This window comes from Colletotrichum orchidophilum (assembly GCF_001831195.1).
Source record: "Colletotrichum orchidophilum strain IMI 309357 chromosome Unknown Scaffold_5.1, whole genome shotgun sequence".
Classification (NCBI taxonomy): Eukaryota; Fungi; Ascomycota; class Sordariomycetes; order Glomerellales; family Glomerellaceae; genus Colletotrichum; species Colletotrichum orchidophilum.
The window spans coordinates 106,903-133,972 of record NW_019172961.1 but is presented as its reverse complement, the minus strand read 5'-3'; the positions used below and the strand labels follow the sequence as shown (position 1 = coordinate 133,972).

The window sequence follows — 27,070 nt, the reverse complement described above, 5'->3', positions numbered from 1 at the left end:
TTCGGCTTTCGGTAACAAATCCCCCCCACACGAGAAGCAGTTATTCTAAATAGCCATTCGAATCGCAGGTGAAGCGCATATCATGTTCAAGAGGCTCAGATGGAACGTATGATGGCAGTAACAGCTTCCACGGCAACTTTTGAACATCCCCGGAATTTTACCCCTCAAGGTGAGAAAGAAATGGTAGTCCTCTTTGCACTGGGTACAGTAGGTCTCGTTTCTATGGAGAGCATCTACCTGTAGTGTCGCCTGGCTCACAAATAGTTCACACGTAGCGCCGGCTTTACCTCGAGGCCTATTCGTAGTGCCGAATATTTAGTCCATTTTCTGCAGACGCCCAACGGTGGCAAGTTCGTCTTGGTGCGCCAGGATCGGCAGAGCTAGCACTGTAGTCTGACTCGTGAAGCCACAACGGCGACAGATCAACAAACACGATTATTGATAATCGATCAGTGTGCTTAGAAATATTGCAGTCCGGCGGGGAAACGATAGGATGGCATTTCCTTATCTTGTCAAGAAGGAGTGACCAGGTCGCCGGTAACGCATATGCAGACTTGAGGTGTAACGATGGAACGGCTGAAGGTCAAAGTCATCTATTCGGACTTGCGGACACCGCCTGCAGGGGTCAGAGGCCCAATGAGACGTGATTGGAATGATCCACATGTTGCTGATGTGACCCAGCCATGCTTGCTCCGTTCCATTTCGCGGGGGTTCAAAAGGTCTGTGAGGGGAAAAGATGGGATTTTTTGTGGGTTGCATGAATGCCGGGCGAATTCGGGCAGAACTTTTTTTTTGAAGCCCATGGGGAAACCCAACTTTCAAGAGGAAGTCTATCCAAACAAACAAATTTATGATTTGATGGGCAACGAGGAAGCAGTGGTGGTTTGGGTCAATGGGATAAAAGCTTGATTCGACAACTTTAATGATCCGTCGACGGGCTTCTAGAACGTGTCATTGTCGCACCAATTGTTACCCATGTCTCGAGCGCTACAAATCAGGGTTTTTCAGGCATCGTTTCCTTGATATTTGCAATCTTGCCAATTTTTCTCGTGCCCCCCCACATGAAGCCTAGGAGAGCCCTGTCGCGACGCCAAAAAGGGACGAACGAATTCTCGCGACGCTCTGTAACAGGGTGAGTGGTCCAGTTCGTATGGGTCTTGCTGTGCCGGTCTACGAGCTAGAAGGCCTCATCGTGGGCTAGCACCAGTCGGAAGTCTTTGCTTTCTTGTCAGTGCATCTACACTAGCGTGACTAGCTCGTGTTGCTCGCCGACTTGGCATCGCTCGATCGGTGCGGCCTCCAGCCTGTCTGCGGCGCTGCCACCAGGTCGACTTCCCAACCTCCCCCCCCCCCCCCCCCCGCCCCCCCCCGCCCCGCCCCCCCGCGCCATCTTGTTTTGCCCCCCCCGACACCCGCGCGTCCCCCCCCGCCNCCCGCCCCCGGCCGCCGTGGGGGCGGACCCCCCCCCCCCCCCCCCCCCCCCTGGCGCCTCACGGAGCGCCAAGCCGGCGAGATATTTCTTGTCATCAGCCAAGAATGCGGCTTTCGCATCCGGACCGGGACCTGTAGCTGGCGGGAGCTAGGAACGAGCCACCAAGCGGTCAGGCACGACGATGGGGGGATCTGGTGGTCCCGAAGGAGAAATGGTGCCAGCACGTGGTGATGTGTCAGACCACGTTCTCTGTAAAGTAATAGATACAGCAAGACCAGGATCTTGGCCAGGGGTAATTTCAGAAAGGATCTGAAAAAAAAAAACAATGAAAAAAAGGATACCAACTGTCGTTATTCCACGGATATCATGGCCGAGTGCGACCGGACCTCGCTCACGCTCGCTCGCAACAACACGAGCACACGAGTAGCTGTTCCCGTCATGTGCCGCTTCTAGATTTTCCCGGCCCCCTGGCTGGACCTTGACGTCAGCCCACATTGCGCTCAAGTCCCAGCAAAAAAACCTTCCCCAATCCAATCCCCAGAGGGAGAAATTTTAACAACTGCTTTCTCCACGCGGAGACTCCATACATACGTTTCCGTCGTCGTCACGAGAACGACCGGGTGCGGGCTTTCAAAAGTTCGGACTGTCACCGAGTGGATTCAGGACGCGGTGCCGGGAGAATTTTCGGTCAAACCACCCCCCCCTTCTGGGCGGGTCTCGCACAAACACTATCCTGCGCGGATGTGGAGTCGCGAGTCAGATGGGAAGAAGAAGAACGTTGTCGCGGCCTGATCTCCGGGGCCTGGGGAGGGCCCGGAGGAGGGGGGCCAGGGGGACCGGGGGGGCAAAGGGGGGGCCAAACACACTGCAACCCAGTCTCCGCGTCGCCCCATGGTCACGCTGTGCATGTGAGAAAGTCTGGAGCCCCAAGGGCAATAGAGCTCAGCGCCCGCAGCAGCTGCCCTCCACCCTCCCATCCTCCCATCCCCGAAATCCCCCCCCGCCCCAGCCTGCTTAATGTTCTCCAAGAGCGTGTTCCTGGGGTCTCTCCACTGGAGAAGAGGCCTGGAATTGCGGACAGTGGCCGCTCTTACTTCGGCCCTTTCTCTCCAGGTCTCCACACGAACACCAGACAAAAATTTCGGATGACGATGTTGGTGTCGAGGTTAGACAAAAGGCACGTTGAGAGTCGGACGAGGAATCCACATATCCATCAATGCCGTCTCCGGGTTGGCTGGCGTGCAATATTGGCCGCTTTTATTATTCATCTGCTAGCGTGTCGTCGTGTGTCGTCGTGAGGAGTCTGGAGTATGGAGGGTGATTTAAAAGCCCGGCTCGTCCCAGTGTCCTGGTGTTAGTCGTCTATGCTTGGCAGGTGTTTTTATATTCCCCCCTCCCTCCGGACCATCAGAGCCGCATTTCTTAGCATCAGCCTTAAACCAGATCTATCTGCCATTACCCCTTTGGGCCAATTTTTTGTCTAAACGAGGTCTTGGCTCGCGACCGCGCGGGAAAACGCACAACAAACATGCACGGAGTCACACTCGCCCCGAAGATTTCGGGCAAACACAACCCAGACAGCCAGAACGAGGCTCACGTCGAGAACCTCGCCAATGCTCTTCCCGGTGTCAACGAGAAGGACGCCGCCGCCATCGCCGCGGCCGGTGGATGGGAGGTGGACGCCTTCATCGACAGCATGGACCGGGAGTTGGAGGCCGCTGGTGGTCTGAATAAGGGCTTTTTCCAACTCGAGTTTACCAACACCAAATACTTCACCTGGCTCATTGTCGCCTTTGCCTCCATGGGTGGTCTTCTGTCCGGTCTCGACCAGTCTCTCATCTCGGGCGCCAACCTTTTCCTCCCGGGCGACCTCGGCCTGACAACCCGCCAAAACTCCCTCGTCAACTCTGCCATGCCTCTCGGTGCCGTCGGTGGCGCCATCATCCTCAGTCCCTCGAACGAATACCTCGGCCGAAAGATGTCCATCGTCATTTCCTGCATCCTGTACACTATTGGTGCTGCGCTTTGCGCCGGCGCCCAGAACTTTGGTGAGTCCATCGACATGCCCATCCCTCGAGTACATGTCTATTCCGAACCTGGCTGACCAATTTCCCAAAGGCATGATTGTTTCCGCTCGTGTCATCCTTGGCATGGGTGTCGGTCTCGAGGGTGGTACTGTCCCCGTCTACGTCGCAGAGACCGCCGAGCGCCGCATCCGTGGCAACGTCGTCTCCCTATACCAGCTCAACATCGCCCTCGGCGAGGTTCTCGGCTACGCCATCGCCGCCATCTTCATCCACGTCAAGGGCAACTGGCGCTGGATTCTCGGATCCTCCCTCCTCTTCTCCACCATCATGTTCGCCGGCATGCTCTTCCTGCCAGAGTCTCCCCGTTACCTCATGCACAAGGGCCGCACGCTCGAAGCCTACAAGGTGTGGAAGCGCATTCGCGGTACCACTACCCCGGAGGCCAGGGAGGAGTTCTTCGTCATGAAGGTCTCCGTCGTGGACGAGAAGCAGCAGATCGCCGAGGGCGCCAAGAACAAGCGCTACCCCTGGATGGACTTCATCACCGTCCCCCGCGCCCGCCGTGCTCTGGTCTACGCCAACATCATGATTCTCCTCGGCCAGCTTACCGGTGTCAACGCCATCATGTACTACATGTCCATCCTCATGCAGCAGATTGGCTTCAACGACGAAAAGGCTACCTACATGTCTCTTGTTGGTGGCGGATCCCTGCTCATCGGTACCATCCCCGCCTGCTTCTACATGGAGAAGTTTGGTCGTCGGTTCTGGGCCAACGCCATGCTTCCCGGCTTCTTCGTCGGCCTGGTCATCATTGGCGCCAGCTATCAGATCCCCACCACGACCAACACGACCGGTGCCGTGGCTTGCTACCTCATTGGTCTGGTCCTCTACATGGGCTTCTTTGGTTGCTACGCCTGTCTCACCTGGGTTGTTCCTTCTGAAGTCTACCCCACCTACCTTCGATCCTACGGCATGACCACATCCTCTGGTCTGCTGTTCCTGTCCTCCTTCGTCGTCACCTACAACTTTTCCGCCATGCAGGACGCCATGACCCGCACTGGTCTCACTCTCGGTTTCTACGGAGGCATCGCCATCTTGGGATGGTTCTACCAGGTAAAAATACATCCAATCTTTCGAATCATCCATCAAACGCAGACTAACACATCACACAGGTCATCTTCATGCCCGAGACCAAGGACAAGACTCTCGAGGACATTGACCTCCTCTTTGAGAAGCCCACCCGTGAAATTGTCGCGATGAACATGAGGAACACCACCCAATCTTTGGGCAACTTCTTCATGGGTCGCTGGGGCAGCAAGGCGCAACAGCCGACCCGCGAGTTCGAAGTTGAGGAGAAGAACAAGGAGCTTGCCGCCTAAAGCCTCAAATGTATGTTATGTATAATGAATTGGCTGCGGCCGAGATAGATACCCTGATACTTTATATAATGCCAAGAGTTTTGAGACCTTGCGAGTACCTTGCGTTCCTTTCGGTGGTGTAGATGCGGATCCTCCTGTGCATGCCCTCGCGCTCCTTGATTGGCCTGTACATAACTCCGGCCTGTCCACACATTCGGGTCCTGACCCGATTCCGCCCCGTTATCGTGCAGCTTTTTGCTGCAATGTGCTGCAATGATGAAAGAAGGCGTCTAGAAGATCTTCGTTGGCACTGAGAGTCTTGGATGGATCTCTAATTGTATCAATGATAAAGTGACTCAACGCTTTTGTCCTAGATGCTAATATCTTGCTGAACAACATGCATCTGATAAGGTCGCTTCTACCGCAAGTCATCCCCTCAATTCAACAATGACGAGCGCTGGCGCAGCAACCTCCCGTCCCCGCAAGACTCGTTGCTCAACTTGAACATTAGACAAATGGCTTCCATTGCTCTTCGCACCAGTCCCAGAACTTGGTGAGATGGCCAAGCCCCCCGTCCGCCTCAGGCTTCATGGCCCTGATGAGGTCCTTTCTTGGGCAATCTGCGTCGATGCGAATTCGTCCCCAAGGGATGACATACGCGCCATTGTTGTCAAGCGAAATCTCCGGGGACAGGCCGGCATATAACCCAGTATAGCCACCAAACTTGGTCTCGTGCAGGACGCGATTGATAAAGAACATGGCAAAAGGCGGAACGCCTTTGTACGAGCCAGCCTTCAAGTTCCCAGGGTTCTGTATGACGCTGATAATGTTATCGGCACCATAGCGGTCAGCCATCTCGCGGCCTAGCAGCCAATTACCGAGCTTCGACACGGCGTAGTTGCGCGAACGGTCTGGCGTGCCATCGTCGAGCAGGGTAAAGTCGATGCCGTTCTCTGGAGTCGTCGACTCCGCCATGTAACTCGAAGTCCACACGACCCGGGCCGAACCACCGGGGGCTTCTGCCGCTGCCGCACGGAGTTGGGGCAGGAGAAGATGCGTGAATAGCTGGGCGGCGATGCAGTGCAGGCCGATCATGGGCTCGAACCCTTGATTTGTCTTGGCGCCTTCTTCTCCCCTCAGAGCGCCCATGCCGGCGTTGTTCCAGAGGACGTGGAGCTTGGGCTCTTGCTGCGCGAATGAGGCGGCGGCTGATTTCACGCTCTCGAGATCATTTAGATCAAAAGGGAGAAAGACGATGGTGCCGGGGTTTTTGGGTGCTGGGGTAGCGGTTGTGATGGTCTCTATTGCCTTGTCGGCGCGTTCCTGCAACAGGCCGTTTGGGTCAGTCTTGGAAAGAAAGGTTTTCAAAACTTACAAAACTCAGATGACTGAGACTAGACAAGACCAAGATAGAAAAAGCCTTTGGGGGTAAAAACAGCCCGAGAGAGGGGGGTGGTTGACAACTCTCCAAAGTATTGGGTTTGCCCATTGAGACTCACTTTGGAGCGCGATGCCATGTAAATCTTGGCGCCAGTTGCAAACAAGATATTGACGAGCTCGAAACCAATGCCGGCATTGCCGCCCGTGACGATGAATACTCGACCTTTTTGCGATGGGACATGCTGCTCTGTGAAAGTCGGTTGTGGTGGAAACCACTGAGAGCGCATGTTGCGCAGCCCGGCGAGAGACATACTGGCTACCTCTTGAGCCCGAGGTTGTACAGAAACCCAGGTTCTCACTTATTCTCAATAATATTGGAATCCTGGACGTTGTTTGTGTCGTGATGTCCTCCTTCTGAGGCGTTGATGAAGCGACGAGGCGTTGGACGAGATGAAGACGGTGCATACAAACATTTAAAACCTTTGAGCTCACGATTCGGCCGAGGAATAAAAGCTGATCTTTTTTGGTTGATATCTCGAAGCTAAATGGCCAGAAGCTCTGTTCATTCGTATGCGAGGTGGACCCTAGACGTACAGGTTGCGGACGATTCTCCTCCTGTCAGACGAGATATTATAAACCAAGTTACTTCTCACTGGCAGTGTGCATCCCATTGAGGTAGTCATGCTTACCCGCCAAGCATATCTCGCGTCCCACCATTGGGTGGCCTTACGAAATTATCAAAGACCCTGGATAAACGTTGATGAACACCCTTGAAACTCCGCATTGAGTTGGGCGGACTTTTAAACAAGTACTGAGCGCTTCTCATCTCACCGTTCAATTCTTGTCTCACTTTTCGGCACTATGATCTTGGTTGTGGCTTAGCGAGGAATGCCGGAGTAGAGAATCAAATACCACTTTGAAGTTGAGAGGAATGCAACATCACGTATAGTAAACAGCACATAACAGGTGCCTTGTTGTTTGAACTTGAAGCCTCTCAATCTATTTTGTACGTGGAATCCATCCACTTATCACTCTGTCTCTATCATGGTCCTATTCCCCGCTGCTATGTCAGGCGCATAGCTAGTTCCCATACGGACGTATGCTGACATGTATCAGATCAGGGCAATGAGCCCACGAATAATCCAGCCCCACAAGCGCCAACTACCTTACCCATTTGGCCATTTGCGTGGTATCGACGACCAATTGTGATGGCAAAGACAAATGAACCGTCAGCCTTATGAGTGGGCGTGCTGCGCCCAGCCTGTCCTGCATGACAGGAGCCAAGAAACGTACCGGCGCATCCTCATGACTCCGCGTGCTGCTCGGTCGCTGCTTGGGCGAGCCCGGTATTCCTTATCAGTGTCCGTAAAAATGTGTCTTTTCTACCCTCCCTCGGCCCACCCCGCACACAAGGTGAGTAGTTGTCCTAGAATCTTACACATCATTTCCACCACACGTCCGAACGTGAAACTGTAGTCATACTGGTCGCTCCGATGGACGCCCTTGCGGCCCTCGATACCGCGGGACACATCCTAAGCGCAACAAGTTTCATTACAGAGATTGTCTCAGCTGCTCAGGCTATCGCACATCCGAATGGCAATAATGAAGAAACCAACCTGGACACTCTCGAAAAGTTGACCATCGCTCTGTCAGAGAGGCAGATTCTGCCCGGTAGTGATCTTGAGCCAGCAGGGAATCCGCTTTCGCTGCAAGATCTGCTTTTCTTGCGGGATGCTTCCATTGCGCTTTTGCGGAATGTAGAGTCCATCATACGACGATCACCCGAGAAGCCAAGAGGCCAGAGAAATACCCGGGACGTATTGGGATCTCGGCTGGCGGACACGCACTACAAGGACGAATCTGCTCGGCTCAACACTACTGTGACGCGTCAAGTCGTCTTGATTCTAAAGTACGCAGTGTGAAACCATCGCTATCAGACATTCTCGACTCTCTAATATTGTGTGTTCTAGCTCTCGTTTATCCCAACTCAGTCAATCATTGAAAGTATTAGAGAGTGAAGGGCGATATGCTCGACCAGAGCATGAATCCCGAATCGATGTTATGTCAAGTGACTTGGAACACTTGAGATTGCAAGCACAGAAGCAACTGACGGATCCAAATGCAAGCTACTCGGAGGCCGACGTCAAACAACTCAAAGTCCTGCTCGCTAGGTTGACCGAGTCAGAGGACGCCTTGCTCGCCGATACGATTGTGTCGAGTCTGAATTACAGCAGTCGACCGGCTCGCCTAGATTCCATTTCGCAAGCCCACCAGGATACGTTCCAATGGGCCTTTGACTCTCGGTTGTCAGAATGGTTCCTCTCTGGGAGCGGAACCTTTTGGATTTCAGGCAAGCCCGGCTCTGGCAAGTCCACCTTCATGAAATTCATCACCAAACATGCTCGGACGAAGGAGTTGCTGGCGCGCTGGGCAGGCCCGTCCAACACGCTGGCTATTGCAGCGCACTGTTTCTGGATCGCGGGTACGCCAATCCAGAAATCGTGGCAGGGGCTTCTCCAGTCTCTGCTCTATGACTTGCTCCATGGACATCCGTACGCTGTGTCCCTGGCCTGCCCTACTCGATGGGCAGCCGCCAAGGCTGGAAGATGGCAGACCGCTGCCGAACCTTGGTCCGTGTTCGAGCTTGCTGCCGCGTTGCGATCCCTGGCAACGGCCGATCACGTCCCGCTAAAGATGTGTTTCTTCATCGACGGACTAGACGAGTACGACAGCAACCACGCCGAGCTCTGTCAGGTTCTCCTCGATATGGCTAAGTCTCCCCACATCAAGATGTGTTTGTCCAGCCGTCGATGGCCCGTGTTTGAAAGGAGTTTCGGGAACAAGGACCAGGAAAGCCTTGATATTCACGAGCTAACACGGAACGACATTCGAAAGTTTGTAAATGATCAATTAAAGGCTGATCCTCGTTGGATTCTCGAGACATCCGAACATGCTACCCTCGAGAAGGCTGAGCTCGTCAACCGAATCGTGACTCAGGCTGACGGGGTGTTTCTCTGGGCCTTCTTCGTTACGCGGTCTTTGCGAGAAGGTCTTTCGAATGGTGAGAGACTCGAAGACCTGAGCAGACACTTTAGCCAACTACCGTCAGATTTGGATCATTTATTTCAGCATATGTTGGACAGCGTGAATCCTACCGACCATCGCAAAATGGCAGGCATCTTGCAGGGCGCGGTGCATGCCTTGGAGCCGCTTCACATTGATCTTTACTGGCAACTGGAAAGAGAATTAGAGGATCGCAATTCGCCTTCTCGAAAGATGGAAACGCCAAAACTCACGGAAGGCGTTGCCCTGCGCAGAGAGAAAACCATCCACAGCATCAACGAAAAGACAAAGGGACTGCTCAAGCTTGTCAACGACCGAGTCGAATTCCTTCATAGGACCGTAAAGGACTTCGTTTCGACAAAAGATATTGGCGACTATCTCCGGAACAAGCTCCCGGCTGACTACAATGGCTTCATCTCCATTGCTGCTGCATATCTTGGATTTCTTCGAGCCACGCGTCAGGACAAATCGCTCGTCGCAGACATCATCAGGCAAGGGCGAGGGATGAATAGCGGCCCATTCATTGCGCATCTGAACCAAGCCCTACTTTACGCGTCTGAAGCGCTGAAACAGACAGAACAACCTGGCTCGAACCAGAGTCAGCAGGTCGAGGAGCTGCTAGACGAGTATGAGGCAGCCATCGTGACCATGGTCAGCCTCGGCCAAGTGACTGTGAGGGGCGTCAACTCTCGCGGCTGCGATGCGAGAGTGCTGTTCCGCGAAGAACTCCTCCGGCACGACTTGGCACCGTATCTGGCAAACAAGATGCGCCAGGTGCCGGACTTCTTCGACGTGTTCGACGAGTCACCCCTATTCGCAGCGCTTGTGCCCATGTCCCGCGACAGTGGCGAGAGTCCGGCACCCGCATCCAACGTCCTCGATATCCTTCTCCGCCGTGGTGAGGACCCAAACTTGCTGCCGCGCGAATGGAGTATCGCGGGCGCACTCGATGCACCTTCGCCATGGGTCCTGTTCGCGCGCAGCACCATGTCCGTCTTCAACACGCTGTCGGGACCGTGCATGTTCCCTGCCCTGCGATGGAACGACGCCCTCAAGAATGCCACCTTTAGCCGCCTGCTGGCGCACGGCGCGGACCCCAACAAACCTCTGCTGGACCGCTCGGGGGCGCGCACCGTCTTCTCGCACTTTTTGGATATCGCTCTATCCAAGTTCCTCTGCGAGGAATGTTTCGAAGACTATCTCAAAACTCTAGACTCATTTTTGCGAGCAGGCGCAAGTCTGGGTGTGCCCGAACCGGCGGCCACCGAGGACGGTTCACGCGTCGATGCCGCCTTTGGGAACCTGGCGAGAAGACAACCAGACGAGTCCATCCTGGCGTCGTTTTGCAACGAACTCAAGGGCCTCTTGGCACGATTAGCAGCCGACCCGCCGAGAGCCACATTTACCATGTCTGTCTTGGAGAAACTTATACTGCACTGTCGTGGCAGAGAAGAGGACCTGAGTGAGCTAGGTTTGGCCATATCACAAGGCTGCCCCGCCCATGTCAGCGAACCCCTAGCACGGTTGATCGGTTCTGAGAAGGCTCTTCGTCACGGACGGGAATCTACGCTGGAAAGACTCCCCAAACGATTAAGGCGATCGTGATATATTTGATTACAGGGTTGAAAGCTCGAGGCGGGAATAATGATGGAAATGATCCCTACGTCTCATCTGTGTCGCGTCTTGGAAATTCAGGGAAGTGGTTTGGCATGCGATGCGGTAATCCATCATAAGTACATGTAAGTAGAAGTTGCTGAATAAGTTTAATCACAGTGTTCCAAGTGTGTGGCGCCTCTAATTACTTCGCCAACACAAGTCATAGATAAAAGATTAGCTGTCTTTAAATAATGCTCATGGATCTTTGTCGTTGATAATCTTAATGGCCTCATTGGCCGCTACTGTCGACAGTATCCGTCATTTACGATGATACCCATCCTCTCCGGCCGAACCCCCAGCATCTGTTCACCTAGTCTCGCGGCCTCCGTATAAGCCAGGTCCAGGTCGTCGACGCGCATAGCTTGTGTGACAGCAAGTCTCTGCTAGAGGAGCGTTATATGCAGACATGGACTGTTCTTCTTTTCGCACGCTGACCACTGGTGGGTACCCTTACCTAGCACTGTACCTCTATTGTAGTGTACATTCAATCAACGCAATTCCACCGCGAGCTCCATGCCTTTGCGGATCCTGGGGGCGAACATGGTGCTCCCCACACCATGCTCAAGTTGGGCGAGCGCCTATTAAAACTACCTGAGACCGCCCAGCTTTCCATTCCCCGCCCAGGTGATAACTGTCTTGGATCTGGTGTACCCATCCCCACTGGAACAGTAAGCCAGCGAACACACGCTATAGGCACCCTGGTTCAGAGAGTCGCACCTCTGAAACTGCCACAGCCATTCGGCCATACCGAGCACACTTGGGTTGGTCCCCGCCCATGCTCAGGTGCCAACGTTAGGGCCCGGCCGCTGTCATCTCAAGTTTCCAAAGGTGGTGAGACAGCGAGATGGGGATTCCACGTGGGTATGGTCTTCTTCCAAGTTTCATTCTGATGCCAGATAAAGTAGCTCGTCTCGCAAAGAGTCACGGTAGCCTCAGATGATATGCAATCTGGTGTATTTTCTTCATTCTCTTTGTTGCCTTCCTGTTGGGCTGGAAGCAAGTCTTCCCGACATTTATTGCACTACGCATGCGTTGGTCAACTCCGCACTATGAACATGTACATGTATAAATTGTACGACTAGCACAAGCCGAAAGATTAATTTCTTGGCCAAGACTCGACTTTTTTCTTCGACTATTGATCTAACAAAGATGCAGTCGATATGTCGTTCCACGCCGGCATGAGCTCAGGAGGTCGACAAGGCATCCATTGTCATACCGAGCTTGATAAGAAGCCCAGACGCACTTGACGTTTCGAGCCACCAACGTCGATCACACAGGTGGATTCAATTGGCAAGACGTAAGCTTGACGGCAAGCTTGACACTCTGGTGGGATTGGTGCGTGCCCAAGAAGGAACTTTATATTAAACTCGTGAATCTTCGCAAATCTTCAGTCGATCATTACTTCAATTCGCTATCAATTTGACATATTATTTACAGCTTTTTATTCTATCTGTTGCCGGCCAACCTTTTTTCCACTTCACAACTCAACCTTTTTTCCACTTCACAACTAAACCTTATTTTCCACAATGCAGCTCAGCATCTCCTCCATCTGCGTCGCTCTGTTCGCCATGAGCCAGCTCGTGGCCGCAGTCCCCGTAAGTAGCACCTCACCAGGAACGGGTATCAAGGAGCATGGGGTTGAATTTGGCATCAAATCAGGCCTCGAAACAGCAAAACAGCGTCCGCGAACAGTTCAAGCAACAAAACTGCAAGAGCCAAGCCTGCCGTGACTCTGTCGACTCTGGCTGTGCCCTCAGCAACATCAATTTCGAGCTCGGGGGCTGCGATGACCCTAGCCAATGATCGACTCCAGGTAGCGGTCCTTTGGCAAAGGAATACGGGGGGGATCGATCCCGACTGTCAGGATAGCCTAGATTCATACAGCATCCGAGGATAAAAAAGACATCTTTTCCCAACGTGCCTGCCGTAGAGCCCGTTGTTTGGAAACTCTGAGCATACATGTATGTCTTGAGTGGTATTCTTTTGTTACTTTCATTTTGGCTGTGATCATCATGACCAGGACTGATTCTGCCTGCATTGATTCCCTCTGGCTGACACGGGCTTTGAATGTCGTTGATCTGATGAGAGTGTAAGTGCAACTGGGCTTTTCCGATCAGTACTATGGGTAGGTATACCAGAGCAAGCCTACTTCCACCCACGACAGAGCCATGGCAGTCATACGGTATCTAAAACGCCGCAGAGCTTAGGCAATATGTCTCGCAATCGGCTCGGGACTTTAATAATATCGACAAAGGAGGCTGTGTTTGGTAAATAAAAGAACTGTGCATACCGGATGCTCGATTTCTACTCTCAGCATGTTGCTGATGAAAACAATGCGATGCTACAAATATCCCACCCAAACATGACCATGTACCAACGCCCAAGTAATACTTACCAAATACCAAAGATATCCCTAGAAATTCAAACGCCTGCCTCCGCTCGTACGACGTGGTCAATTGCTTCCGCAACCCTGAAGACGTTTTTGCTATTCACTGCAGAGAAGATCAGTATAACAGCCACGACAGCGACCAATCTTGTACTCACATCCTGATATAGACGCCCTCCCTGTTGACAAGAGATAGATATGATGCTGCTCCCTCATGGTTTTGACTTGAGAGGCAGTAAGACCAGTGTAGGAGAACATGCCGATCTGCATACAATGTTAGTGTAAGCAACCGTAAAGGATTAAACCTGATATTGCAAGTACCTGATCAATAATGTGTCTCCAAGAGCCAGGTGTGCCTCGCTTTGTGAGCTCGACGAACAGGAACGCCCGCATGCTCTTGACGCGAGCGTTCATCTTTCTCAAGTCCTGGCGCCACTCCTTTGTGAGTTCGGGATCATGGAGGATGGTCGAAACAATCCGTGCACCCCAGGCGGAAGGCGTCAAGTACTCGGAGCCGATGAATTGAAGCAGGTTCGAGCGGATGGCGGGAACCGCGGCGGAATCGTGTGCCAAGATGTGGAGGGCGCCGACACGATGACCGTACAGACCAAAGCTCTTGGAGAAGGACTGAGCGACCAAGACCTCCATGGTTCCTCTGCCGACAAAGTGACGGACGGCCCAGGCATCGTGATGGTCGTCGCCGGATGCAAAGCCTTGGCTGGAAGGGATCGGTCAGCGGCGTTGCAGACGTGTCAAAAGGTCACGGTACTGACTAGGCAATATCCAAAAAGGGAATGATCCCGAGCTCTTCGCAAATATTGGCAATGACTTTCCATTCCTCCTGCGTTGGGTCACATCCCGTTGGGTTGTGGGCACAGGCCTGCAGAATGATGATGTCGCCCTGTCGCGCGTCCCGCCTGAGTGTCCTCGTCATGCCTTCGAGGTCAAACGACTTTGTCTTGTGATCAAAGTATGGGTAAAACCTTCGTTGAGTCCTTGGGGAGGCATTCTCCCAGATTTGCTCATGGCTTGCCCACGATGGATCCGAGATCCAAACATTCTCTGGCCTGACTGCCTTGTCCAGGAATAATGCTCCCATGTGAATGGCTCCGGATCCTGCAATGGTCTGTACGGTGGTCAAGCGACTGTTGACTGCCTCGAGAACATCGCCAAGGAGGAGTTTCCTCGCGGCTTCGATGAATGTGGGAAGCCCCGCGACAGGTAGGTAATCGTGGTTATCTTGAATGCGGGCTTGTGCCTACAGCAAATTGTTATCAGCGTTAGGTCGAGTACTGAAAGTTAGTCGGCTAGGCTAGTACGACACCTTTTTGACAGACGGCAACGTCCACGGCTGTGCATCGTCGTCTCTGTAGACGCCAAGACCAAGATTGACCTTGTCAGAGGTTCTATCTGCAGCAACTGATTGCATAACAACAAAAGCTTCGTCATAGGGAGCCTCAACTAGGCTAGAGAAATGTGACTGAATAAATAAGGAACCCATTGTTGCAGTGCGTGATTTGGTTCAGGCGGTGTGTTTGAGAGAAGCCATTCACAACATTCGAACACGTGGGATCTCGTTGTTCTTATGGTAGCCTCCCACATGGTGGCCCGACCGCCGAATATGTGTGAACATGGGGAGTTGAACGAACAAACAATCGTCATATTGAGCTCCGACCGCCGAATGTGACTCCCGATCCCAGGGATGTGACAGAAACAAAGATTAATGGCATTTGTTCGTCGGATTTCAGGGCGATTGGGTTGATGATACAAGGGTTACGCCACACCGCCTTCCCCAGTTTCCTTTTGCCTGGCAAGGGGCAAGCAAGGGTTTCTTTTGTCAAGGGTGTGCTTCACTTTGCGGACTCGCGGAAGTAGGCACATCTTGTCCGATCCATGGTTATGGAATTCTGCCAGAAAAAAGCAAACAATTTTATATTGACACTAACTCAGTCTGGTAATGACAGCCGTCGGCAAACTTACTCTGGACACAACTTTTTGTGAGACAGTTGAGATCCTTTTTCCAAGTACCTGGTTTGAGCGGTAATCTCATCAGGAGATTGTGCCAGAGTTGTCCGCGCAGTTGAAAACCTTCGAAATCAAGCCCGACGCATACGCGTCCTTGATGGACACGGCGACACTATATCTGTGAACTGATGAGTTTGGGTTCTCCAGGAAAGGAATATAATATACTTACGTCCCGGCCACCACCATGAATAGGCCCACAAGCACAACGAAAACGTGAAACACATACATTGCTTTCTTTGCTGCACCTCCCTTTCGGTACGACGAAAAGTCCTGCATCCACAATAAAGCCGGAAATATGAGACTGAAGGGAGCGAAGCAGAGAGCACCAGCGAGTCCCAGGAGATAGTTGAGAATGGGGACCGCCTCTGCCACAATGAAGGCGAGAATTCCGAGTGTCATGTTGCTGCCAACCCAGGTTGTCCAGTGAATGACGGTGTTGGCCTGAAGATGTTGCGAATCTCTCAAGATACGCACAAACAGGTACTTGGCTGCCACGTGCTGGTAGATGCCGACACCGATGATGAGGCCGGGAAGCGCAACACCGTACGAGATCTTTTTGAACAGCGGGCCAGCACTTCCAAAAGCAGGAGTCGCGAGCCAGACGCCGCACCACCGATAGATGACCAGCGAGAAGGAGAGATACATTGCCAAGACGAGGACACCCGTGACCAAAGCAGCTTTCCTGTACTGATCCGGGCGACGCATCTCCGAGATAATGGGCAAGTACATGGAAGAACCGCTGTTGCTGATGAAGATGTTGGCGCTGGCGGTGATGCCGGCAACAAAAGTCGGGTGGGCGATAGCCGTCCAGCCGAGGTCAAAGTCGCCTGGAGGAGCAATGGCAGGACGGTCTTGTTGTGTGACCGCGACGACGAAAATGAAGACGGCGATGAAGAAGGTGGTGAATCCCACCCAGGTGAGCCAGCCTAGACGGCTGAATGTACGTACTGCGGAAAACAGGGTGATGAGGATCGCAGACACCAAAGTGAAGATGACGGTGCACGCTCCGTGGTTGGATAGTGCGTTGAACGCGGTCGAAATCGAAACAATGCCTGCTGCCGAGATGAGGACTTGGGCGATGAGAATCTGCAGTCCGACGAGTTCTTTGCCGACGCGACCCCAGAGGCGACCACACATGTCGGCCAGAGCTACAGCCATTAGTACATGAAGACGACTCTTGCGGTAATGAAGATGAATATGGACATACTGTGACATTCGGGATGGCGATTGCGGAATTCGCCCAGGATGACTGCGGTATCTGGATGTAACGGTCAGCATCGCAGTCGCTGACGTTGAGTCTGACGAGACGAACAAGTGTTGAGAACGTGCCATCCGACGAGAGAAAGGGCACCACCAACGGCACCAAGGGTAGAAAAGGCTCCAGGGACGCTCAGGATGCTCATGGCGAATTGAATCTTGAGGAACATGATCGTGGCGCTCTGCCAGCTGACCGTACGGAACTGGACGCCATCTTCCGTATCCTTGAAGACCTCGTGCGTCGTCAAGGCTTGTCCCTTGAGGGAAGATACCTCGTTGTGTACGGAAGGCGGCCTAATTTTATCGTCAGTCACCCCGGAAGGCATGGCGCTGCCGTCATCGACTTTGTGTACAGTCATTTTGGGCGTTCTAGTATTGGTGATTTGATGCAAAGCAACTGGGCCAACTCCAAATCCAGAGAGGGTTGGCGTCGCTGGTCCTATTAAATGTCCTATTGCCGAGTACTACCTTATCTTGACTTACCAACTCTCCCCCCATGTCTTTATCATGATGCTAGCCCTTGAACAGGTAAGTGTAGCACTCGTTTGGTCCGTACCCTGGCCAAGATAAGGGTAGCTTCGCCGAGATAATCCATGAAAATGCATACAGTGTGATCGCAAGTCGGGCACCGTCTTTACATCCCGACTCAATTCCGATACTCATCATCACAAAACACCATGATATCTTGCGGTTGGGGACCATATCCGGCTGCCGATCGAATAGAGTACGTAGAAGATCATGTGAACTCTGGAGGTCTGACGTTCTTATCAAACGCTAAGAGGATGCTAATAATGCATGCAGAGTGTTGTCCCGGCACTTTGGTATCCGATATCCAGGCTGGCGGATGTGCCAGAAATCCGGGCTTTTTTAGCTACCCAAGTCAATAGGAGACGATGGACCCTGACTCTGTCCTGACCATCAATGTTACTGGACCGTTGCTGTGGCATTTACTTGGCCAGGTTTTGACCCCTGAATCTTTGCCCATTGGGTTTAGAGTTCACGAGGGACCCATGCAGTTGTAACATATTCTACAGCAACAGCCGAGATGTCGTTTTATCAGCTCGCAGGCGACTCTTAGCCACCCACGCACTTGAGCAAAGCCTCTCAGTGCTTTTATTGTAAGGTGTCCCGCCACGCGATGTCAGAGCCAGCACATAAAATACCCGGCTTTCCATCGGTGATTTATTCAGAATTGTGGTTATGATTGTTTGTTTCACAATGGTAACTCCCCTGAGTGTGTGACATTGGAATTTCAACACTCATTCTCTCAATTTCAATATGCCGGCTTAGGCGTCACTGAGTCAAGGGAAAGCCAAGCAAGCAACGCCAGTGACACCAGGCGCTATCTAGATCATGTTTGAAGAGAAGAGTCTCAACAATAAGAAGGTCCATAAGTACACGCTGAACGTTCTGAAAGGATGTTGGAAAAGAGATGACGAATAATCAGCAGCTTTGTCGTCCATCGTTCCTAGTCATATGTGAAGGACCCAGCTCTATCTACATCTGAGGAATTGTCAAAATCAAAAATTGAACACATGTTCGAATACATCGTTCGTTGAGAGGGTACCGAACTACTTACTATCCAGTTTAACTTGTTCCTACCTTGTGTAGCTTGTAAAACATTGCGCCACTTGTAGCGGTTCTTTTTAAACTACTTAGGTTAGTTACATGTACCTAGTGACCAAATTGCTCAACTCACCCAACTGACACAGGAATCCCACGGTCAAATGTGCAAAATAAGTAAGTAGGCGCAACATTTCTACTGCCTGGGCTTCCAAAAAATGAGGCACGACAAAAATAGAACATGCGGCCAGTGTGGATTGAACACACGACCTTCAGATTGATTGATTGAAGTTTTCCGGTCATGAAGCCCGCTTCAGTCTGACGCTCTCCCAACTGAGCTATGTCCGCCGCTATTGTTCGATGCAGGACGCATTGTCCTACAGGAATATGGATCATTGCCCACTGTTTTGGTAGTTGAGAAGTGGCCTGGAAACCATTTAAGCAAGTGATTCTTGTCGTCGCCGACCAAACTATGTCCTGCCTAAGGTACGCCCAATCACTAACCGAATTCAGGGTCTTGTCACCTTGTGGCTTGAAAGTCTCAGACCTGCCGTCGTTGTACCTGTTAATATATGTGAAGGGCTGGCACGCGTTTAGAGGCAACAGTGGCAACCAGCACACCTTGCCAACCTGGCTATTTGCACAATCGAAAGACTATTCACCCAAAAGTACCAGTGACATAACTACAAGCCAAGTACTTTTAGCTTAGCTATACTTAAGTAATACGGGACCGGTTGGTGGGTATAGCTCCCGTAACAATGTAGGTCGTCAGAGTCTTTCGATGCGTTGATGTACAGCGAGCTCACACGCGAGGCCTCTGCGACATGAAATGTCGGGGTCTGAGAGGATGCTGACTAGATCGACCGGACCTCGACCGTAGCCAATCAAGATCATAGATGGGGCAAGCTTTGGCGGCTATGAGTTTGTGAAGCTACTCGTCCCATGGCCGGTGTTTAGGCTTTTGACCCCAAGAATAGGTGAGTCTAGGTCCTCTTGGCAGACGCACCTGTTGCGACTTCCTGGTGGATGTCAAGGCATATAGACGTAAGAATTCTTAATTTGGCCGGGGAGTTTTTGGTGTGTCTAATCGCACGTTGATGTGTGAGTTATCGATGGTTCAGCACTTTAGTTGTTCGTGTAAGCATTCGCGATTCTAAGAAACGAAGTCGTGCGGTTTCAAAGTCCAGTTACTCCACGCTCATTCAATATATAGAGGGAAGGTATTGCAAAATTTCAGATTTAACCAATGATAGTCGTTCAGGTTTTCCTCAATGACTTTAGCTACATTAGAAGGTGTGAGGCTTGACGGCAGTAAGTTGACTCGAAAGAAACCCCCCATATACCATTTGCTGCATTGAACCGCAATCTTCTCCTAGTATCATGCCTGAAATGCCATGGGGCAGCCCCTGGATTGACTGATCCTCTCTCTCGTACGGTCCATATAGTCCTTGCCTTTGCACCGCTGCGCGTCGGGACCGACCTCTGGAATAGTATATCCATCTGGGTGGTATTTTGAACCTTCATCGCCCGGCAAATGCCCGCCAATCAGCCTAGTGTATAGAGCAGAGGGACCCCATCGCCAGTAGAAGCTCGGCTTGATATAGTATGGGTGCGCGAGGTAATTCGTCAAATACATTCGGCCGGTCTTTTCGTCGACATCTTTGAGGACAGGATTTGTCCACCATTTTGGTCGCGGAAGGCAGAAAAACTTGAGGAAGCCGCGTCTGAAGGCTACGAGATTGTCGAAGATGAAGAAGTCCAGCTTGCTTGGGGTTTCGTACCTGGTACCAGAATTGGTCAGCTATTCACTCCACTTCTGAAAGTGCAGCCACCACGGCTACTTACCCCATGGCCTGTCGCAATTGGGGCTCCATCAAGCAACGCAACTGTCTGAATGTGAAATTGCGCATAAACTCGGGGAAATCCATGAGGAGGAGAGTCACGTTCGCGTGTGCCAGCTTTTCGTTTGAGATGGCGTAGACCATGTTGTGCTCCTGGTACTTCAAACACCATTTTTTGAGCGCTTCAAGCCATGCCAAAGCATCGTCCTTTTGGTTCATGTGGGGAACCAAGCACTCGTAGGAGATGCCCATTTCGTTGCCCACATCTTTCCAGAAAATAGCCAAAGCGTTCTTCTCGAACATGGTCAGGTCCCTCCATTCGTATAATGCTATCCAGCGCAGGGGCTCGAGGAGAAAGAGACTGAGGGTGTAGAGCATGTCGTCATTGGAGATTTTTCCGGCTTGCCTCCAGCGGCTGTGAAGGAAGTTAACACGAGAGATGGCGTCGATGTTGCGTCTGGAGTCTGGTGCGTTGTAGATGATTTCAAACATCAGGACTCCCGTATCTGTTCTACGCTTTGAGGCCGTGCGATCTCCCGAAAGCTGGCTCGTGGCTACCAAAAGTTTGGAGATCGTTGGGATCCCATATGTCTGTGGTTGTGTTAGCTCGAAGCTGCATTTCTGAATCATCTTTTCCACTACCGACCTTGAATAGTGCGAAGGAAACAGAAGTATAGAAGGTTACGGGAAATTCCCTCTCGGACAGTTCACGCAGCACTGAAGCGGCTTCTGATAATGGCAATGAAGCCATCTCTTCCCGTGTTTGGTACTGCGGGAATCTCCGCTGGAAACCATCGCGGCGTCGATATCGTAGCGCCCGAACTAGGAACGCGTAAATGGCGATGGCTGCAACAAGGGGTATAAAATACATTCTGAACGTTTCCTGGACTTGCAGGTGAATAGTGAAAATTAGATTGCGCAATGTCGCGCAAGCGACGTCGACGGGACCAAACGACCTTTGATATAATATACCCTGAGGATCGTGCAGTGCGACTTTGGGAAAGAGTTCCCTCATCTCCGCCAGACAATGCTGCCCATTTAGCCCATCTTCTCGTTTCCCCTGGCCCTCGGGTGACGCCCTAAGGATGTCTTCTTTTGACATCAACCATGTGAGTCAACTTACACGTGGAGTGCGGGGGTGTCTCAGAAGTACCAACCATCAGACTGGGCAAAATTCATGCAGTAGTGCAGATCTGCCGGGACGGAGCCCAGTGAATTAGAGCACGTGGCAATGGGGCTAAATGTGGTAAGAAACCGGAACCCGTCGGGATTCCGGACGCAACTATCAGACGAGGCGTGGACTACATCGAGTTAGCTGGTCAGTTGGAGTCAGACTTTTCGATTCAGACCTGATGGGATTGGCAGGCATGGAGCGCCATAGCGTCGGACAGGGCAATTCCCAGTCTATCAGGTCACGCACACAGACCAAGCACTATTCCCTCCAGTTCCGGGACCCGGACGACAGCTGATAGCCTCCCGGGAAAGCAAGGTTTCAGAATTTGCCCCCTGTTTGCTGTCATCAGGCTTGAGAATACCGGTGCTCTGATTCGTCCATTGATGACTAAGCTCGCCATTTAACTACTTTGTTGTGGGTAAAATGAATAGTTCAAACTTTGAGATGCTCCAATTACACTGTGGAATGGCATCTGGAAGACACTCACGACAGCGGGCAGCGGGCAATATTTTGATTAAGCTCATGGGGCAAAAAGCTCAAACTTCGAGCTAAGTTGGCAGCACGCTCACCCACGTAGGACTATGAAATGAGGCCGATAATTTGACAGCAGAACCATCGGGAAATTCCCACTGTCATTAATTTCGGCCCATAAATCTCCGTCACCCCGGGGAAGTTTCTGTGACTCTGCTGGCTAATATTATGTGTTGATCCATGAGGCGGTAATAGGGGGCATATCCAGCCGGCAGGATTTGGCCACCAAGACAAGGTGGGATGCCCATTTTTTGTAGGTAGACACTAATTGGAATTTGATTCTTTGAGTTGCTGGGTTGCTGAGGACGCTTTGTGTGCCGACGCACATATTTGATGCGCGGAAGCGAGGTGACATGAGGGTATAATCAGTACAGCCTGTGAGAGATGAGAACACTCTGTCGAATCCTGCGTGATTCCAGGGTCTCGAAGCCAGGAAGCTTCCCCTTAAGTCACCAGATTCTAGCTGTATCATCTGCTGTTTTTGCTTATTGCCCTCCCCAGAATTCGGGACTGGCATCAGAGACAGCAAGTCTTTTGAAGCTGACTCACAGATGCCATCGGCATATGAAGTGTGGCCACAGGCACTCATATGTACTAAATCAATTGTCAAGATCTGTACATGCAACTAAGTCTATGAGCGCAAATTACGTTATAAAACGTGTTAATGAAGCTGTTGGTTAAGGGCAATTGTCGTGTATTGTGACGTAACCGAAGGTAGCGTCAAGGAATGCACCATGCTCCGTTCCTCTGGCATACCAAGCCCTCAATGCCTTTTCATGACAATTACGTATCACCTGGCTGTCTCAGGTGGTTTTTGGAGTTCCAGCTTTTGCCAAAATGAAAGGCATAATGGGAGGACAGAACTATGACCAAAAGACTCCGCAAGACATACCTTAATTTGAAAACTAGTGACTCTTTCTTGAGTCAGACGATAGCTGACCTCAAGGTATTTCTTACATGCTATAAATCCATCTCGGCCTCCCTTTCAGGCAAGTTCTCGAGAATGGCTCCTCCCGTTTCTCTCGAATGAAGGATGTTCAAGAGACGTAACCGCTCAGTATTATAGTTCCTCGTAGGTTTTACAGCCCCCTCAAGTGTAGTAGAAAGTCTACAACAGCACTACCTAAATCGGTGGCGGAAATTGAGCCCGATTTATATGAATTCAATCACACTCGTGATTGGAAGATTGACACGGTATCAGGGAATGTAAATGAGACGACAAATTGGCCTCACAGAATTGAACTGACAAAATTGAGGTCTCAAACTCTAGGTTCGAGATTCTCCGGCAGAGTCAAAAGGCTTGGACTGCAGTTACTGTGATGAAATCAGGAGATAATGCGGTTTCTGATTCAAAGCACTGCTTGATATGGATTGCCGATCGATTTGAAGTCAGTCTATGAACCCCCGAACCTAGCAATTTCGAATTCTTGAAAACCTTTGTTTCCACTATTTACATGTATGTTTTTTCTTTTCATACATATAGAATCTATCCGCACTGTGTATGGTCCTTCTTATTTATTTATTGTCGCTGGCGTGACACTCATCTTGTGCTCGTCAAGACGGTTACAATGGCAAATGTTCTATATTATACTTTTGACTTCCTTAGTAACAGGAGTAGACCTCAATGAGGCCGAGCTGATACTGTAGCTAGCTGCCAGCTGCTGCGTCTGATAGCTGAAGGCTTTCAGATCCTCTCTGCGTTCAGCTATACACATGTAACATTTTGAGTGGTATTCTCTTGGTTGTCTGAGCCATGCCGTGTTATTCAAAAGTGAGTATCGTAAAGTTTGACTTAGACAAGAATGTTTAAAAAGCGATAAATTCTCATGCTCGTTTTCCATATTTCAACGTGATAATCTAAGCCCTAAGCAGCAGCCGACAGCTGTTGCTTCTGTCAAATAAGCTCCTTGGTATAGTTTTGGTGGCTTTAGTTACATCGGGATTTGGTCCGGTGTGTGTGCAGCAAGAGGATACGCCAACTGTCTTGCTCCACAATGGAAGTTGGGTAGGGAACACACCAACCTCATCCTCCGAGAACCGTAACTTAACGTTACCCCGGGGTCCAAACTTCTCAATCAGTCGGACTTTACTAAAGCAGACCGTTTCTTCAACATTGATATCTCCTGTAATAAAATGCTCGCTTAAGCGTGGAAACTGTAAACGACTCTCAACGTCTAGGGCGTAGAATCAATCATTGTGAACCCACAATTTGGGCTTGAACAACTGAAACTTGCGGACTTACCTCATATTTACAAGGACATCGACCAGCCTACATATTCAAATCTAATGCGAGGGAGAAACGGTCCGCCAGTCCGCTCCCCTGGACAAAGCCGCATAGTCTCACCGAGACCGCGACATGAGTCATTTGCTTGGAAAGAGTAATGGGAAGGGCGAGCCGCCGCCTCCCCTCGTCGCCCTGGTGGAGAGACCAGGTGTTCCAACCCGCATTATATCCTCCACGAATCCACACAGATCAAACGGAAAACCTGGGGGCTCCATGGGCAGCGTGGTACAAGAAGCGGGTTCTCGCAACCCATTGACGATCCATGAACTCGTGTCTGGCCTGGTCACCAACGTCATTGGCCCACTGCCGCGCTTGAAGTAGCAGGGAGTTATGCGGGGTTCTCTCCCCGGCATCAGACACCGGACAGGCCCAGCGTCGAGCCATTCAATTCCTCCCGAAGTTCACGCGGATGCTGCCATTCCCCGGCCACCGAAGATCGAGCTGACCACATCTGTTACTTTCGACGCCAAGGAGAAACGCACCAGAGCACTATGGCTCCGGATATGATATATAGCAACAGGTTGCCCGTCCACCTAGTAGATCTTCTGCTTGGACATAACCATCCTGCCTTCATCCAACTTTGTCCTCCCTGGTATCCATCCAAGAATGGGCCAAACAAGCGAAGCAAACGCCAAAGCCGTCGGTGCTGAACTGGCGGCTGTCCTGCCAGACATTGGCCCCTGGTATAAGCAAACTCACATTTTACGCCTCAACCTCTGCATTGCCTCCCTCATCATGTGTGCCTCCGCAAACGGATACGACGGCTCCATGATGAACGGACTTCAGGCCTTGCCCCAGTGGCATGCGTTCATGAAGCAGCCGACTGGCGCCTGGCTTGGATTCGTCAACGCTGCCTACTCCCTCGGCAATGTTCTCGTGTACCCCATTGCCGCGTGGGTTTGCAACAAGTACGGCCGCAAGATGGGTATCTACGTGTCCTGGGTTTGTCTAGGTGCTGGATCGATCCTGCAGACCGCTGCACCCAACGACGCCGCATTTGTCTGCGCCCGCTTCATCATCGGCTTTGCCTCTGGGTTCTTCCTTTCGGCGCCTCTGCTGATCACTGAGAACGCATACCCGACGCACCGCGGGTTGGTTTCCGCTTTATACAACTGTGGTTGGTATTTTGGTGCCGTGGTGGCGGCCTGGGCAACATACGGCACAAGAAACCTCGACCACTGGGCATGGCGACTGCCCTCGCTGTTGCAAATCACCCTGCCCGTTCTCTCAATTCCCGGCCTGCTACTCATTGGAGAGTCTCCACGCTGGCTGGTGTCGGTGGACCGAACCGACGAGGCAAGGAAAATTATTGCTCGCAATCATGCCGGCGGCGACTCGCACTCACCTCTCGTCATTTTTGAGATGATGGAGATTGAAGAGACTATCCAAGCCGAAAAGGAAGCCCACTCGGAAACAAAGTGGTCGGATCTCTGGAGCACCCCTGGCAACCGACACCGTCTCTTTATTTCTGTCAGCTTGGGAGTCTTCGCGCAATGGGTAAGTACCATCTGACTCGTACGCGAGATGGTCTGCTAACTCGTCCTAGTGTGGTGTTGGTGTTGTCAGCTACTACCTGGCCATGGTACTTGTGAGTGAACCCACCAAAACACATGCACCTTTAGCAGAATAGAACCAAATCTAACGTGTGGCATACTAGTCATCTGTCGGTATCACCTCTGTCGATGACCAAACTCTCATCTCAGCTTGCATACAAATCTGGAATCTCATATGCGCCTCTACCGCTGCGATCATGGTTGACAGGGCCGGCCGGCGAGGCTTGTTCTTGGCTTCGGTAAGTCGTGATAGCGTGTAGTTTTCCCCAAAGAACTCCATTGACATAAAGACAGGGCACCATCATGTTGATCTCCTTCTCTATTGTTACTGGTCTCTCCGGCAGCTTTGCCAATACTGGCAATGCACCAACTGGCACAGCAGTGATTCCGTTCCTCTTCATGTAAGCTCCAGTCCTCATCGATGCTTCGGCCCAGACCAAGACCAACTGACAGATCTTCTGCAGATTCTACCTCGGCTACGACATTGCCCTGACCCCACTGATGGTGTCTTACCCCGTCGAGATTTGGCCATATCGCCTACGCGCCAAGGGTCTCACGGTTGCACTAATGACAAGCATCGGCTGCATCTTTTTCAACACATTCGTCAACCCCATTGCCCTCGAGACTGTCGAATGGAAGTACTATTTTGTCTTCCTGGCCGTTCTCGTCATCATGCTCATCAGCGTCTGGTTCTACTACCCCGAGACCAGAGGCCGCACTTTGGAGAACATGGCTTATCTGTTCGATGGTGAGACTGCCGAAGTGGGCGCGGGCAATGCCTCATCCGCGCTAAAGGAGGCGGAGGCATCCCATGTGGAGGTGACAGACAAGAGTTAGATGGTGGCTGATGGGCATAGATCCAGATTCGTATGGGTCTACAGAAGAGTGGAAACTCGAAGTCAGGTGTAGGATGAAGCTTAGTGCCAATTGACAATGATCGAAACATTAATATGAAGTTCGAGAGAGAATGCTGATCGAAAACTGCTTGCGGGAGAAATCAAAGTCGCGCCTAGGGTGGCCGGCACCGGAAGGTTCCCATATCGAGGGGGACCCGCCTCGTCAGCCCGGAGAACACAACTTGAGATCAAACTAGGTCAGTCTGCTGTAGCTAGAGCATAGCTTGCTGGCCAAGAGTTGTATACACAACGTTGCAAATTTCATAGGGCCCTCATATACACACAAATATCCATCTCTCAACAAAATAACAGTCACTTGACTCCCTCTCATGGGGCATTCTAGACAAAGCTCGCTAACAGCAGGGATCTCCGCTTTCCAAGAGCCCATCTACATACAAACCACCCCTTGTCTGCTCCATAACAGCATACCAAATACAAACGCTCATTGGTCACAAATCCTCCTCAGCAGCCGGGGTGGGTAAGAATCCGGCGGCGGCTCCTAGCTTCGGCATCGGACGCGGTGGTACCACCGTGCCAGTCGCCATCTACACGCTCGGGACCAAAAATCTTGGTTCGAAAGAAATCAGCCAGCGCGGCAATTGCGTCCGACACTACCCCCGGACGTCTCCTCCCACATACTCATC

At 51.6% G+C, this 27,070-nt stretch overlaps 9 protein-coding genes across 9 annotated transcripts; 5 read left to right on the top strand and 4 right to left on the bottom strand.

Annotated features, from left to right (window-relative positions):
- Nucleotides 1-2,960: 2,960 nt before the first annotated feature.
- On the top strand, nucleotides 2,961-4,838 carry CORC01_00943 (uncharacterized protein; the record flags this gene model as incomplete). Its single annotated transcript, XM_022612599.1, has 3 exons — nucleotides 2,961-3,480; nucleotides 3,551-4,572; nucleotides 4,632-4,838. The coding sequence occupies 3 exons, from the start codon at nucleotides 2,961-2,963 to the stop codon at nucleotides 4,836-4,838; spliced, it is 1,749 nt and encodes a 582-aa protein (XP_022480760.1).
- A 486-nt stretch (nucleotides 4,839-5,324) lies between these two features.
- On the bottom strand, nucleotides 5,325-6,508 carry CORC01_00942 (uncharacterized protein; the record flags this gene model as incomplete). Its single annotated transcript, XM_022612598.1, has 2 exons — nucleotides 5,325-6,140; nucleotides 6,317-6,508. The coding sequence occupies 2 exons, from the start codon at nucleotides 6,506-6,508 to the stop codon at nucleotides 5,325-5,327; spliced, it is 1,008 nt and encodes a 335-aa protein (XP_022480759.1).
- A 1,182-nt stretch (nucleotides 6,509-7,690) lies between these two features.
- CORC01_00941 (uncharacterized protein) lies at nucleotides 7,691-10,865 on the top strand (the record flags this gene model as incomplete). Its single annotated transcript, XM_022612597.1, has 2 exons — nucleotides 7,691-8,106; nucleotides 8,324-10,865. 2 exons carry the CDS (start codon nucleotides 7,691-7,693, stop codon nucleotides 10,863-10,865), a joined length of 2,958 nt encoding a protein of 985 aa, XP_022480758.1.
- A 1,577-nt stretch (nucleotides 10,866-12,442) lies between these two features.
- Nucleotides 12,443-12,719, top strand: CORC01_00940 (uncharacterized protein; the record flags this gene model as incomplete). The annotated part of the gene is made up of 2 exons (XM_022612596.1): nucleotides 12,443-12,511; nucleotides 12,576-12,719. 2 exons carry the CDS (start codon nucleotides 12,443-12,445, stop codon nucleotides 12,717-12,719), a joined length of 213 nt encoding a protein of 70 aa, XP_022480757.1.
- Nucleotides 12,720-13,337: 618 nt separating this feature from the next.
- Nucleotides 13,338-14,803, bottom strand: CORC01_00939 (aspartate aminotransferase; the record flags this gene model as incomplete). The annotated part of the gene is made up of 5 exons (XM_022612595.1): nucleotides 13,338-13,408; nucleotides 13,461-13,566; nucleotides 13,624-14,020; nucleotides 14,076-14,560; nucleotides 14,627-14,803. 5 exons carry the CDS (start codon nucleotides 14,801-14,803, stop codon nucleotides 13,338-13,340), a joined length of 1,236 nt encoding a protein of 411 aa, XP_022480756.1.
- A 548-nt stretch (nucleotides 14,804-15,351) lies between these two features.
- On the bottom strand, nucleotides 15,352-16,943 carry CORC01_00938 (uncharacterized protein; the record flags this gene model as incomplete). Its single annotated transcript, XM_022612594.1, has 4 exons — nucleotides 15,352-15,445; nucleotides 15,497-16,475; nucleotides 16,535-16,585; nucleotides 16,640-16,943. The coding sequence occupies 4 exons, from the start codon at nucleotides 16,941-16,943 to the stop codon at nucleotides 15,352-15,354; spliced, it is 1,428 nt and encodes a 475-aa protein (XP_022480755.1).
- A 318-nt stretch (nucleotides 16,944-17,261) lies between these two features.
- On the top strand, nucleotides 17,262-17,471 carry CORC01_00937 (uncharacterized protein; the record flags this gene model as incomplete). Its single annotated transcript, XM_022612593.1, has 1 exon — nucleotides 17,262-17,471. One exon carries the CDS (start codon nucleotides 17,262-17,264, stop codon nucleotides 17,469-17,471), a length of 210 nt encoding a protein of 69 aa, XP_022480754.1.
- A 2,054-nt stretch (nucleotides 17,472-19,525) lies between these two features.
- On the bottom strand, nucleotides 19,526-20,859 carry CORC01_00936 (uncharacterized protein; the record flags this gene model as incomplete). The annotated part of the gene is made up of 3 exons (XM_022612592.1): nucleotides 19,526-19,928; nucleotides 19,993-20,579; nucleotides 20,635-20,859. 3 exons carry the CDS (start codon nucleotides 20,857-20,859, stop codon nucleotides 19,526-19,528), a joined length of 1,215 nt encoding a protein of 404 aa, XP_022480753.1.
- Nucleotides 20,860-24,583: 3,724 nt separating this feature from the next.
- On the top strand, nucleotides 24,584-26,367 carry CORC01_00935 (uncharacterized protein; the record flags this gene model as incomplete). The annotated part of the gene is made up of 5 exons (XM_022612591.1): nucleotides 24,584-25,474; nucleotides 25,524-25,565; nucleotides 25,635-25,769; nucleotides 25,825-25,931; nucleotides 25,995-26,367. The coding sequence occupies 5 exons, from the start codon at nucleotides 24,584-24,586 to the stop codon at nucleotides 26,365-26,367; spliced, it is 1,548 nt and encodes a 515-aa protein (XP_022480752.1).
- Nucleotides 26,368-27,070: the final 703 nt, after the last annotated feature.